The 13,232-nt window shown below is 46.5% G+C and overlaps 1 protein-coding gene across 4 annotated transcripts in view; it reads right to left on the bottom strand.

The window, feature by feature from the left end:
• Nucleotides 1–127: 127 nt before the first annotated feature.
• Nucleotides 128–13,232, bottom strand: part of LOC108922661 (tyrosine-protein kinase ABL1-like) — a 34,218-nt gene continuing 21,113 nt past the window's right edge. For 2 of the 4 annotated variants that reach the window (XM_018732926.2, XM_029252717.1), the window contains exons 3-11: nucleotides 10,788–11,083; nucleotides 7,452–7,724; nucleotides 6,892–6,976; nucleotides 6,608–6,785; nucleotides 6,206–6,390; nucleotides 4,854–5,006; nucleotides 4,213–4,302; nucleotides 3,894–4,019; nucleotides 128–3,758 (exon numbers count right to left, since the gene is read on the bottom strand). In XM_018732926.2, coding sequence (XP_018588442.1) covers nucleotides 2,134–3,758; nucleotides 3,894–4,019; nucleotides 4,213–4,302; nucleotides 4,854–5,006; nucleotides 6,206–6,390; nucleotides 6,608–6,785; nucleotides 6,892–6,976; nucleotides 7,452–7,724; nucleotides 10,788–11,083 — 3,011 coding nt within the window. In that variant the 3' untranslated portion in view covers nucleotides 128–2,133. Of the gene's footprint in view, nucleotides 3,762–3,893; nucleotides 4,020–4,212; nucleotides 4,303–4,853; nucleotides 5,007–6,205; nucleotides 6,391–6,607; nucleotides 6,786–6,891; nucleotides 6,977–7,451; nucleotides 7,725–10,787; nucleotides 11,084–13,232 lie in introns of all 4 variants that reach the window. The other 2 variants (XM_018732925.2, XM_018732927.2) reach the window with 1 other exon arrangement.

Consider the following 13,232-nt stretch of genomic DNA (forward strand, 5'->3'; position numbering starts at 1 on the left):
TTTTGGCGCAGTTTTCAAATGCCATCTCAGTTCATCATGCTAGACTGACATGACAATCAGCATCGAAAGAAGTGGTGGTAACTGCAGACTGGATATGGAGAGAACGAACGAACGAACGAACGAACGAACGAACGAACGAACGAACGAACAACGGGATGAGAGAACTTAGTGGTGTTTGGATCTAATCAGTGCTTTTAAAGGTTGTGGAAATGAGACGGAGGAGGCCTGGCGGATCCCAACTTCAGTCCCACAGTGCAAGGGCAGCATTTCGATACAGAAAATTAATATAAACACAGACATGTATTTCCTTTAACAAAACTGATGTCATGCACTGCCAAAATGCATCAGAAAAAGCTCAACTGTCCATAAATGCACAGACCTGCAGTGTAAGGAGAGCAGCTGGAAGAGGAAACATGTACACACCATGACTGGGAAAACGTAAAACTGGGGGGCTGCAAGAGTAAACTGTACAGCACTACAAGGCACAGGAAAGGCTCAGATGTTTTTCAAGTAAGACAACTGCTCTGTATTTATTTTTAAAAAATTGCACCAAGGTTATGGTCAGGAACAGGAATCGAAACATATTTACAAAGGCGAGCAATGTGACTATAAATGAGCGCCACTGGTTTCAGCCTCATCCCCCCCTTTGGCCTCCGCGCTGGGCTGCTTTCCCTACAGAGCTCAGTTTGTTTCAATGGTGTAGTGGTGGGGGGGGTATCCATTTTCATAAGGCTATAAAAATGAAAGAACTGGAGAATGTTATAGCCATGAAGTACCCATTTTCCAATCTAAATGCTCTAATAGGAATTTATCTTAAAGCCTAAAAAAAGATTACTTCCCTCCATTGAATACGTTCAGTGTTGGAAAACTGCGGCTGCAGGAAAAGCAGCTCGCGAGGGGCTCGTCCAGGAGGCGGCTCCAAAACCACTGCTCTGCGAAACGGGGATGCAGCTCAAATGAACAGAAAATAGTGGTATGAAGGTTTTTGAATAAAACACCAAAAATGAAAAGCATCAACAGGAACAGTACCGTGTTGAAGTGAAGGCAGCTGGCCATCTGTCCGTCCATCTGGTCATCCCAGGTAAAGGCAACGTGAGGACTAATAGCACAGGACCACAACTGGTATGTTACACTGTTTTTACAAATGACAGGGGCCAGATCCTGCAGGGTAAACACTGACGACTACAAAGTGACTGATCTCACAGTTATGTGTACATTATTAATAACACCTCCATCACATATTCTCCTTTACCCTCACCAAAAAGCCCTTGATGGAAGCTTTTTTGGTTCACAAATCCTGCAGTCAAAAAAAAAAAAAAAAACCCCCAAGAAAGTAAGTGACACTACGATGGCCAGTCCCCAAACGAGTAAAAGCAAACGAATCTGTGAGACCGTTACGGAGCTCCTGAGAGTTTTGTGACAAATTAAATAAATGGATGTAAACCGTTAAAAATAAAAATAAAAAAAAAAAAAAAAAAAGCCATGAATTAAACTTTTAAAATATGACGATATTTTGCAGCCAGCTTGTTTCCTAGTGTTTGAGTTAGACTGATCTCCACTGCTACAGACATTATTCTGATGTAGTGTAAAGGAAAGGGCACATTGCTCCACCTACCTTTGAGAGCCTCTCACTCTATTTGGCATTTCAAGGCACTTGAGCTGTAGTGTGGCCCTTCCCACCCCCCAGAGAACAAAACCATCGGAATGGGGCAGGGTAGCGCTCTCCGGAAAGCGTTACAGGAACAACTGTGGTACTGTCTAAAAAAGCCACTGTAAAATTCAACATTTGTGTGTGTTAAAAACACATATTCAAAAAAACTTAGTAGATTTTTCTCACTTAAATTTCAGTTTTCTTGTATGATCAAATGACTTTGGCCTCTTAAAATGCTGTCTAGATACAGCACTTTGCATATAAACAAAAGGAAAGTAAAAATCTCGCAATAATCCATGGATTCTGTGCATGGAAAACCTTCCTTGTGATTTGACCTCTGACCTCTGGCGACTACAGCAGCAGGGGGGGGGGGATTGGGGTGTCCTTTTTGTCCTCTGGCATCCCCCCACTGGCCCATCTTGGAGAACTGGGAACCGTCACACTGCTCGTCAGGCTTTAGCGGCAGGCCGGTGGCTCAGCTGCTACCTCTGGACAATGTCACTGATCTCCTTGACGGAGGACAGCAGTTTGGTGAAGTCCGGCAGCGCCGCAGCACCCCCGTTGGCCGCAGGGCAGATCTGCAGCTCCCGAAGGCTACTCTCCAGCTTGGTGATGGCCTCGCGGAAAGCAAACTTGTTCCTCATCTGCTGTATGGACTCCACGTAGCTGATGCAGTGCTTGGACAGATTTTTACCGGCCTCCAAGACGGCACTATGGCTACCCATCTGCTCCGAATTGCGGTCGACGGCGGCGCGGAGCTGCTCTGTGCCCTCTAGTACCATCTCCCGCGTGGCCATCGAGCTTGGCTGCCGATCGGGGGGCTGCCAGGCTTTGCGCAGGGACCGCCGGGTTGTCACGAGGGGGATGAAGGCTGTTGGAGAAGCTTGTTCGTTGCCAGAGGGCCCGGATCCCAAGGCTGGCGGCTGCGAGGCAGTCGGGGACCCCGCAGTGGAGGGTTTGGGCGACGCTAGTTTGGAACCGCAGCTCAGACTTGGTTTCTTGGTGGTCTCTGGTGGGGTCCTGCCCTGTTCAACTGGGTGCTCAGAACCTTGCGAGGAGGTTTTGGCTTTAGCGTCCGGAGAAAGCTCACGCATGGAATTCCAGGGAACCTTCCCAGACTTCACAGTCAAGGGAGGAGGTGGCGGCGGCGCTGGTTTGGGCTTCTGGAATTTTCCTTTGTCCTTGTGCTGCCGGCGTAGGCGGCATTCCTCCCCCGCCGCCCCCAGGGCAGGGAATACATTGGGCTTCAGCAGCTCAGCCTGGAGGGAGCTGGTCCTGCAGATGTCACCATGTGATGGTGGCCGGCGCCCCATCTTGGGTGTCAGAGTCGGCGGGCTGGAGCTTGGGCTGGACTCTGTGTCCTTGAAGACCTCGTCCAACACGTCGTCCGACTTTTTTGGCAGTCGCGGTGGAGGAGTGAGGGTCCCGAAGCGGGCGCTGCTTTCCAGTTTTTCATTAGCTCTCTTGCGCGGCAAGGCAGGCTTGTCGTGGCGGCCCCCAAAGGTGCCCGAGTCAAAGTGCCGCGCCTCCAGATTGCGAGGCAGCGTGACCGACTTCCTGTCCATACACTCTGAGCCGGGGGGCATGCTGGATGCCGAGGATGATCGCAGGAAGCGTTTGGAGTTGGACATCATCTCCTCCTCCCCTGTTGGGGTGGTTGCCATCCTTCCTCCAATGGCTGGAACCAAGGGAGGGGGCTTCTTCCGGGAGGTTGCTGGGAGAAGAGTAGAGGGTCCTGGGTGTCCAGGTGCCCCGTTGGCAACTCCTCCAACACCATTGTTATTGGCATTCTGTAACTTGCTGAGGTCAATGCCTTGATTAATATCATTGATCAAGGAGCCATGGTTGAGCTCGTCCCTGGGATCCCCCAGGACCAGAATCCCAGTCTTGCGCTCTGTGAGTAACTCTGCATCCCGGAAAGAGCTGCTCCGTTTGGGTGGTGTTGGAGCAGTCTTCTTCTTCTTCTTAATGAGGTTGAAGAGGCTGCTCCTGGAGCGGTCCTTGTCCTTGGGTAGCAGCCGGTCATCCTCATTCAGATTGCCATCCAGGAGTGACCTCTCCTTCCTGGGCAGCATGGGGGACATCGCCACCTCCACATCTGCAGCATCTGCTGCCCAAAAGAAGAAATTCTTAGCAAATGCCATGCAGACATAACATCGTGGAACTGATCTGTTCAACACCTGGCAATGTGAAGTCAATCATATACTGGAGGGCTGACAGAAGCACATGCATTCCATCTCACCTGGGCTGTCTCCATCTCGGTCCACATTTCGCCGCACGGTCCTGGTCTTGGTGGGCAGCTCAGGGGCCTGTTGCATGGAGGCCACGGGTGCCTTCTTCCCCCTTTTCCCAAGCTCTTTCTCCACCTCTGCAAGAGCAACAAGATGCATGAGCAACACAAGTGACAAGCAAGAGAGGTCTGAGGACTTAGATTCAACTCAGTCCTGAAGACCAACAGAGCAGACTTTGGACAGACCAGGGATTCCCCAGGACTAGGTGAGCAACCGATGCATATATGATGGGCTATGGTAGGGTCGATGGAGAAGGAGGTTAAGACACACCTTCTGATATGCTTGATTCCTGGAACATGGTTTCAAAGGCTTGGTGGGTCTCTGCAAAGGATGGTCTCTCAGAAGGGTTCCATCTCCAGCCTGGACAAAACAGCAAAGGCCTAATGTCAGCACATTTCACTATCCCCAAACACAATATCATAACACGATGGCATCCAACACACACAAAAAAAAAAAAAAAAAGAGCACCAATATCTCCTTTTCTGAAGGACACTAGGCTCAACCGTTGTAATATACAATCTTAAGTTAACTGCTGTTAATAAGGTACTAAAGTCAACTTGGTCAAGTAGCAAGTTGTGCAGTAAAAGGTTTCATCCGCATATGTTTGCTTCAAAGGAAAAATTAAAGTCCACAAAGATGTGAGCAGACATGACATTTACTTTTATTTATTTAGCTGATGCTTCTCTCCAAAGCGACTTATGTTAAGCTACTTACAATTATTTACCCATTCATACGGCTTGGCAATTTTACTGGAGGAATTTAAGGCCAGTACCTTGCTCAAGGGTACTACAGCAGTAGAGATTTGAACTGCAACCTTCAGATCCAAAGGCAGCGGTTTCAACCACTACATTATCAGCTGCCCCATGAACGTGAGGCATGAACAGAAGGCAGGAGAGACACTGTGAACTCACAAGCTCGCATGAGCTGGTAGACCTTTTCTGGACAGCCCTCAGGCCTCTCCATGCGGTAGTCCTTCTCCAGCAGCTCATACACTTGGGACAGGTCAATACCGGGGTAAGGGGACATGCCATATGTGGCAATTTCCCACAACAGTACTCCAAAGGCTGCAAGGTTAAGGCACAAGAGGGGAGGGACATGTTATTCATGAGAAAACAAAAGGCTGTGATTCAATATGAAAGCCTATCCATCATCAACATGCTCTTGTCCAATGCAGGGTCACAGTAGTCCGGAGAAATTCCAGAAGCATGGGGTATGAGGCAGGGTACACAATGGCTGGGATGCCAGTCCATCACAGGGTAATCGCTCATATTCATTCACTCATATACACACATACCAACGGCAATTCAGAGTCACAAATTCACCCAGACTCCTCACAAAACAAGGAAGATCAAAACCCTTGTGCCACCACTTCATTACGAAAGTGCAGTCTTTCTAAGCCCAAAGCAGGTGAGTGTAGACACATATGTAGAGTCTTTTTGGCATCTTGTGTCTTTCGTGATTAGTGCCACATGGGACACGGGACACATAAGTCAACTTCCACACATACATGATTTCTGGAGGCCCCTTGTGATTTGCCCCTCCCTTTGCCGGCAAATAGAAGAACAGGACTTGACAGTGCCTCCACAAACAGACGAGAACAAATAAACTGCTTAACCACGTGCCGATGAAAAATCATGTTTTTCAAAATTAGACAGAAGGAACAAAACTTTGTAAGTCAGTTAGCGATGCCTGTCTCAGTACTTGGGTGCCAGGACTTCTGTTCTCATCAGTACTAAAATCTTAATTTCGCAACCAATTAATTCGTTTAAAAAAAAAAAAAAAAAAACTTACATTTATTCATTTAACAGACACTTTTCTCCAAAGCGACTTCCAACAAACCACGTAGTGTTACCAGCCCACACCTTATTCACCAAGGTGACTTACACTGCTAGATACACTACTTACAATGGGTCACTCATCCATACATGAATGCAACACACTCTCTGTCACTCACACACTATAGCTGAACCTGAACAGCATGTCTTTGGACTGTGGGAGGAAACCGGAGCACCCAGAAGAAACCCACAGAGACACAGGGAAAACATGAATCTGAACCTGAACATGCAAACTCCACAGAGACTGAGCAGGGATTGCACCCACGTCCTCTTGCATCACCCAGGCACTGAGAGATAGCAGCGCGACTCACTGTGCCACCGTGCCGCCCACACTTTTTACTGAGATTGCAGGTCTACGAATTTCCGGAAAAAACCAAATGGATGGCGACACCCTTCCATTTACATCACGCCCAACATGGTGCCCTCACCCCAGACGTCCGACTTGATGGAGAACTTGTTGTATGCCAGGCTCTCTGGGGCCGTCCACTTTATAGGGAACTTGGCGCCGGCATGGGCCGTGTACGTGTCTCCCGTCATCAGCCGGCTCAGACCGAAATCTGCCACCTTTACCAGGTGGTTCTCCCCAACCAAGCAGTTTCTAGCAGCCAGGTCTCTGTGGAGCCAGTGAAGTTGCAATGAAGTTCTGGTTCACAAGATGTGTTTTATTGAACGAATTTAAAAAAAAATATGTGGATTTCACAAAACTAAAAAAAAAAAAAAAAAAAAAATTCTTAGATCATTGAAAATGAAAACTTTAATATCTGTCTGCTTTAATGGAGAATAACTGTTTAGCTGTATTCAAATTATACCAGGTAGATGTAGAAACTCACCTGTGGATGAAGTTTTTCTTCTCCAAGTACTCCATTGCAGAGGAGATCTGTGTGGCCATGTGGAGAAGCACCACAGCGTTCACCTCTTGGCGGTCGCACTCGCGTAGGTAGTCCAGTAGGTTTCCATGGGTCATGAACTCTGTGATGATGTAGAAAGGTGGCTCACGTGTGCACACCCCTGGAATATGTCACAAACACACACAGAAATACAATAACCAACACATAGCTCACATAGGATGCAGAAAGTGACCGAAATGGTGCGCAGTCTGAACTGAAGGTCTCACCCAGCAGCTGCACTAGGTTGGGGTGCTTGATCTCCTTCATGACTGCAGCCTCCTTGAGGAACTCCTCCACCTCCATGGTGTCCTCCTGGACAGGAAGAAAGTGTGAAAGATGTCACTTCATGTCCACAGCAAGCAGCAGAATTCAAGCCAAAGGTATACTGGTGATGTGAAGAGTCACCTTGGGTCAATATAAGGCCAAGGAATTTAGAGGATTCATAATGCACCAACTGTAATGCCAATTTGTGAACACTATGGGGCGATGCAGCCTAGACACACTGCAGTGTGCAGTTTCACTGCAGCTGACTTACTGAACCACTTTACAGATAAAATGGACAACTGCCAAGTAAAGTACTTGGACCTTGATTCTGGAGCAGTGTCAACGTGCGTGTGTGAGGTGTAAAACGTACACAAGTGTCTGCACAGACACGTGGCTCCTGTCGGAATGAAGACAGAATGCATGAACCATTTGCTTCGTGCTGTAACTACAACCTGCAAGTGCATGCAAGTTGCTTCACACTTGCTTAAGAGGTGGTGCTATGTTAGCCTGCAAAGAGGCCCACCTTGAGGGTCTTGACAGCCACGGTAAGGTTGTACTTCTTCCAGACCCCCTCATAGACCTCGCCGTACTGGCCACCACCCAGCTTGTGCTTCATGGTGATGTCAGTGCGCTCCATCTCCCATTTGTCGTAGTTAGGCGAGACGCCGTACACTGTGGGTTTGTTGCGCTTGGGTGCAGGGTAATGCAGCGTGGTGATCAGGCCGTCCGCCACTGTGGAGTGGTGATGTACCAGCTCAGCCAGCGTGTTGAAGCGGCTCTCTGATGACACGTAAAGCTGCCGGGTTTTTTTGTAGAGGAAGAGTTAGTTTGAAACATGTAGGACTTACCATGACTCTCAGCAAGAGTAAAGCAAAAATTCTAAAGGAAATACCAGACGTAAATGAATAAACAATAATGCCAGCAGACTGGCTTCAGAACTTACGAACACATTTTTGATTTGAAGTCTTGCAATTTGGTTTATCACCACAATGGGGGGGGGGAGACCCACACACAACAACTCATCCCACACTTAACAGGGTTCATTTATTCCTTGAAATCACCCCAAGAGGCAAATTCCCACTGTCTGGGGATAGAATTACCATTATTTCTTACAGGAAAAATATATTTGGTTTGCAGTCAAAACAGCTGCCAGCTAAAATATGACTAAAGAGCAAAATAAAGGGTATTTCATGCATGACAATAACACCAATGTATTTAATATCTAAAATCTATACATAAAACATTTACACGTTGTACTTTAATGAGTCCCCTCTTCACTCATGATCAATAAATGCTTGCAGGGGTCATGATGGTCCAGAGTCTACCTCGAAAGCACAACATATGAGACACTTAACACTGGACACAGACATGCGCAATTTAACACATGGATGTTTATAACAAGCCGTATCCAAGCTATTTCTCAAGATCGCTGCCTATGTCACTCTGCAAAGTACACAGACACTGTCGTTGGAGGTGCTGTGCAGGGTTAAATATTTAACATGAGAGGTTGTTCATTTGATCTCATGACTAAGGCTTTATTTATGCTGTTGTAAAGATATTCATGTTATGCTTTTTATATGACTGTGGCTCATGCACTTAGCCAATATGTGTGCAGCAATATACTTTCCTGGGCAGTAGTAGCATGACCCCGTCAAAGACAATCCAGCTGTTCCCTGTGTTAAAACCCCTCACTTATCCTTGAGCAGTCACAATTTCTATGAATACCAACACTAAAAGCATGGCCATTTCTTTAAAGACTGATAGGAACCAACTTCCCATCACTCTTCCTGCTGCGGTATGCTTGATCAAGGTACCCACCCTGAGCCAATATAGTAAAACTATCCTGCCACATAAATGGGTAAATCAATAAGCAATTTCATGTTGTAAGCTACTTGGGAGAAATCACCCATGTTCTGCATTTATTGTATAATAGTAATTATAAGCTGCTGTACTGAAGGTATTTACTATATGCCAGGCCCCATCACTAGCATTTATAAGGCTTGATTTGGTCAAAGTAATGCATGCAGAATGCAACTAAAACATTTACCATTATTTTCAATGCAGGGAAAAAAAAAATTAAATTGCAAAAAATTTAAAGCACACAGTGCCTCCAGAACGCAACTCTTGTGCAAACTGAAGACCCACTGTACATCACAAACTTACGTATGTTTTCATTATGCAGAACCGGACCTATTATGTGAGGGATGGGTGTAAATGTCCCTCATTTTATTTGCTGGTCATCTGAAATGTAGCTACAATAATTTCCAAAAAAGGCTCACCTTTTATAAGGAAATTTAAAATGCCCAAAAATACTTGGATCTCAGTGCCATTTGTTGACCAATTCACAGCATGAATGTTGATTGTTCAACTTGATTTTGATTATTTGTACTCACAAACAGACAAGAGCTGTAAACATTGTTAAAGTGAGTTGAATTAAGGTGGTCCCAGTCATATTGTTTGGATGCCATCTATTAACACCTATCGATTGGGCGCAGAATCACAGGTCAATTAGAAGTTAATACATTTTAAATAACTTGCATCCCATCCTCAGCGTGTCCCCTCCTCCCCCAGCCTTGCACCCTGTGTTGCTGGGTTAGGCTCCGGCTTGCCGCAACCCCACTTGGGACAAGCGGTTTCAGTCTGTGTGTGTGTGTGTGTGTGTGTGTGTGTGTGTGTGTGTGTGTGTGTGTGTACACTTTTTAAATAAAATACCAGGACATTCCTAACTCAAGGATTCATAATGCAAAGAGCCAATAAAGCGGTTCTACTGCCACTACTATAATCCTTAGTGACATTTCAGTGGAATGAAAACTTTACAGTGAATTTAAAGACATGTTAAATATCAATAGTGAGACCTGGTTCTGACAGTTTCATGACAAACACATTCAAAAAAAAAAAATGTGGGAGCTGAAGGAAAACCCATCAAAAGGGAACAAACAAAAGGCTGTTTATCCCTCTGCCTCACATCTTCAATCCATCTGTCTTCATCCTCCTGCTTATCCTCTAATCACCCTGTCCTTCAGAGCAGAAACCACAACAGCGGGGTCCTAGTGAGCAGTGCAGGAATGCGTTCTGCTGTTGAGTCACCCAATCCGCATTTCACATTGGCGTTCCATAGCGAAACAGCCCAACGCAAGCACAGTGGCACAGCAGGGACTCCGAAACTGGTGAGGAACAGATTTCTACACATTGCTGTCATACTCCCCATTCCAGGAGCTCACCTCAGGGCAATACCCTTGACTAGTCTCGTCCGCATGCACACGCACGCAGGAGATCCTTTCCCATAGTACAAATGTGGTCTCTGAGAGCCCCAGTGTTGTAATTACTCTGCAGTTCCATAATGAGCTTCTTCCACAGGAAGCAAGAAAGACAACAAAGACAAGCGTCCAGACAGGCGGATCAGCGCAGCCCACGTCATTGAAATGGGCTATAACCCGAGTCCTGAATTACAGAGGCCTTCAAAACTCCCACTCAAGAGTGTTAAAACAGCCCCGCCTTGCCAGTTACTAGCCAATGCAGAGCTGTAGGAGTCTGAATTGGAAGTTCACTTTAAACCAGAATCAGCAAACTAGGGGTGCTGCCTAGCAATCAAAGGACATGTGTTCAAATCCCACCTCCTGCTGCAGTACCTTGATCTAGGTACTTACCCCAATAAAAAAAAATTTCCCTGCTGTATGAATGGGTAAATCACTAAGCAGCTTAGTGTAGAAACCTATCGTTGCAAAACTGTTTGGCGTCATATTAACTGTCAAACAAGTCAGTATTCTAAGCTTGTTGACTCTTGCTGATGGTACAGCTTTAGGGATATCATTCAAGTACGGCATACTGTGAAGGCGTGCGTGCGCGCGTGTGCTCCCACCTTGCCATCGGAGGCCGTGTTGATGCGATAGTGGTAAACCCGTCCCTCGTAGCGCAGCGAGATGGACCTCTGGCCTGGGCTGCTCTCGCTTTCCCGCACCAGAAAGCTGCCGTTTATACCACTGCTGAGCAGGTACTCGGCTGTGTTGCGTGACACAGGCCCGTGATACCAGCTGTGCTTCTCCAGGCTGTTCACTGGCGTGATGTAGTTGCTGGGCACCCACCCCTGCCCGTTTTTGGTTTGCGCTTCGCACCACTCGCCATTGTGGTTGTAGCCCAGTACTCGGAGCTTCTCTCCTGGTGAAACACAGGTCACAGTGACAACCTTTCAGTCATACCAGGCTCCACACAAAGAAAAAAGTAAGAGCCCAATTTCCTTCTGCTACATTTTTTTTTTTTTTTCCGTCTTGTCCACCAATCCCTCATATAAGAGGGTACCGGATAATGAAAATTCACAACAGATAAGGAAAACGTATCCCTTTTTTTCCCCATATAACCTTTTTATACTGTACAGTAGAATTTTCTACCGTTACATGTTCACTTCCACAACTTCCAGGCATTTTATTTTGTACAACAGTCCATATCAGACATTTCAGGACAGAGATACACTGTTTTGGTTTCTCAGGGATGTCCACCTACATGAATCCATTGTATTAACCTCTACATTAGCTTGGAACTATGGCTGTTAGCATAAATAATTCCTTGCACTCAGTCATAATAATCATCTAACTTTAGTACTATGGGGGGATGGGGTGGCGCAGCATGTTTGGCCTCTGCTTGCTCTCTGGCGGGTCTGGGGTTCAAGTGCCACTTGGGGTGTCTTGCAACGGACTGGCGTCCCGTCCGGGGTGTATCCCCCCCCCAGCCCTATGTTGCCAGGTTAGGCTCTGGCTCGCTGTGACCCTACTTGGGACAAACAGCTTCAGTCAGTCAATGTGTGTGTGTGTAGTACTATGTTAGTAGTTAAAATGTTAGTATAACTAGTTAGTAACAGTGCAGGACATCTAACAGCACCATGCCCTCATGCTTGTCACATGACACCTTCACCGAAGGCGACTTACAATGGTACATGTACTACAGTAAACTACCGGCAATCACCCACAGATACACTAGAGCAGTAAAACACACACACACACACACACACACACACACACACACACACTACAGGCAATTTATAGTCACCAGTTCCCCTGAATCATCGCTGTACTGTGGGAGGAAACCTATGCGAACATGGGCAGAGCATGCATGCACACAGATCAAACACACATGGGAATCAAACCCACACCCTAGTGCACAGCCTGGGCAGTGTGAGGTCACGCTCACAACAGGAATGTGCCTAATGGACTGAGTTCACTGAACAAATAACCCTGTTATGGGAGGCTTTGGTGTATTTTCCCCCCTTTGAGTCCGTGTCACCTTCATCTGTGGCAAAAGCTGCCGCATGAACTATCTCTGGCTGGACTGGCTTGTTTTCTGAAGTACAGAACTCTGCCTGAGGCCAGTTTAGCTCAAACACCATCACCACATCCATCCAAGTTTAGATTTACCTGTTCAGTTCAATGGTTTTCTGGCTGCTATCTTCGTACGTTTTGTTTATGGGGTAAATAAAAAGGGAAAGATAAAAATGATGGAAACATGAGAAATTTCTAGCAAACAAAGAAAAGAAACACTAATTATGTACTGGGAACGGTTTCAGCGGCGCACCCTGCAGGCCGATGAGCCCTCCGTGAGTCAAGCCATTAGTGTGTGCACAAACACACAGACTCGCTCTGCGTCTGGTGTCATGTTTGTCCAGAGAGGACAGCAGGCCTCCATTGTTCCCGAGAGTGGCACAGCTGACCTCAGTGTCTGCACTCCAGCCAAACAAGCTCACGCTGTGTCACCGACACAAAACACAACAAATACGTAGCGGATGCGGATTGCGCCGCGTCCCATAGGGAAATCATAATGAGACATAAATCATAAAGAGTGCAGCACAACACGGGACTGACAGATTTACAGTCATTAGCAGCTGCCAGAAAAACATTAATCTTCCAGGGAATTGTCAGACATTTATAGTAATTTGTTTAGCCAAGACTCTTCTTCAAAGTGACTTACAGTGATGTGATTTTAACAATTTACATAGCTGGGAAATTTTTTTGCTGGAACCATTCAGGGTAAGTACTTTGCACCAGAGTATGTACATTATATTTGTATTGTTAACACCGTAGTGAGTCAACGCTCTTAACAGACTATGGCGCTTTATCATGTATTCATATTGGGAATTCACGAGACCGCAGAGCGAACCCAGCAAGAGCCCACAGCGATGTGTCCGTGGAGCAGAACATCATGAGGGAAACCACTGGTAGCATGTTGTTTTCAGGTCACATCCTTCTTCCGGGGGTGAGGGAGTCACCAACTCTGTTTTCCAGGCACCTCAGCAGAAAATTACGCGTTTCAAGTAAAA

The sequence above is a fragment of the Scleropages formosus genome, chromosome 6, assembly GCF_900964775.1.
Source record: "Scleropages formosus chromosome 6, fSclFor1.1, whole genome shotgun sequence".
Taxonomy (NCBI): Eukaryota; Metazoa; Chordata; class Actinopteri; order Osteoglossiformes; family Osteoglossidae; genus Scleropages; species Scleropages formosus.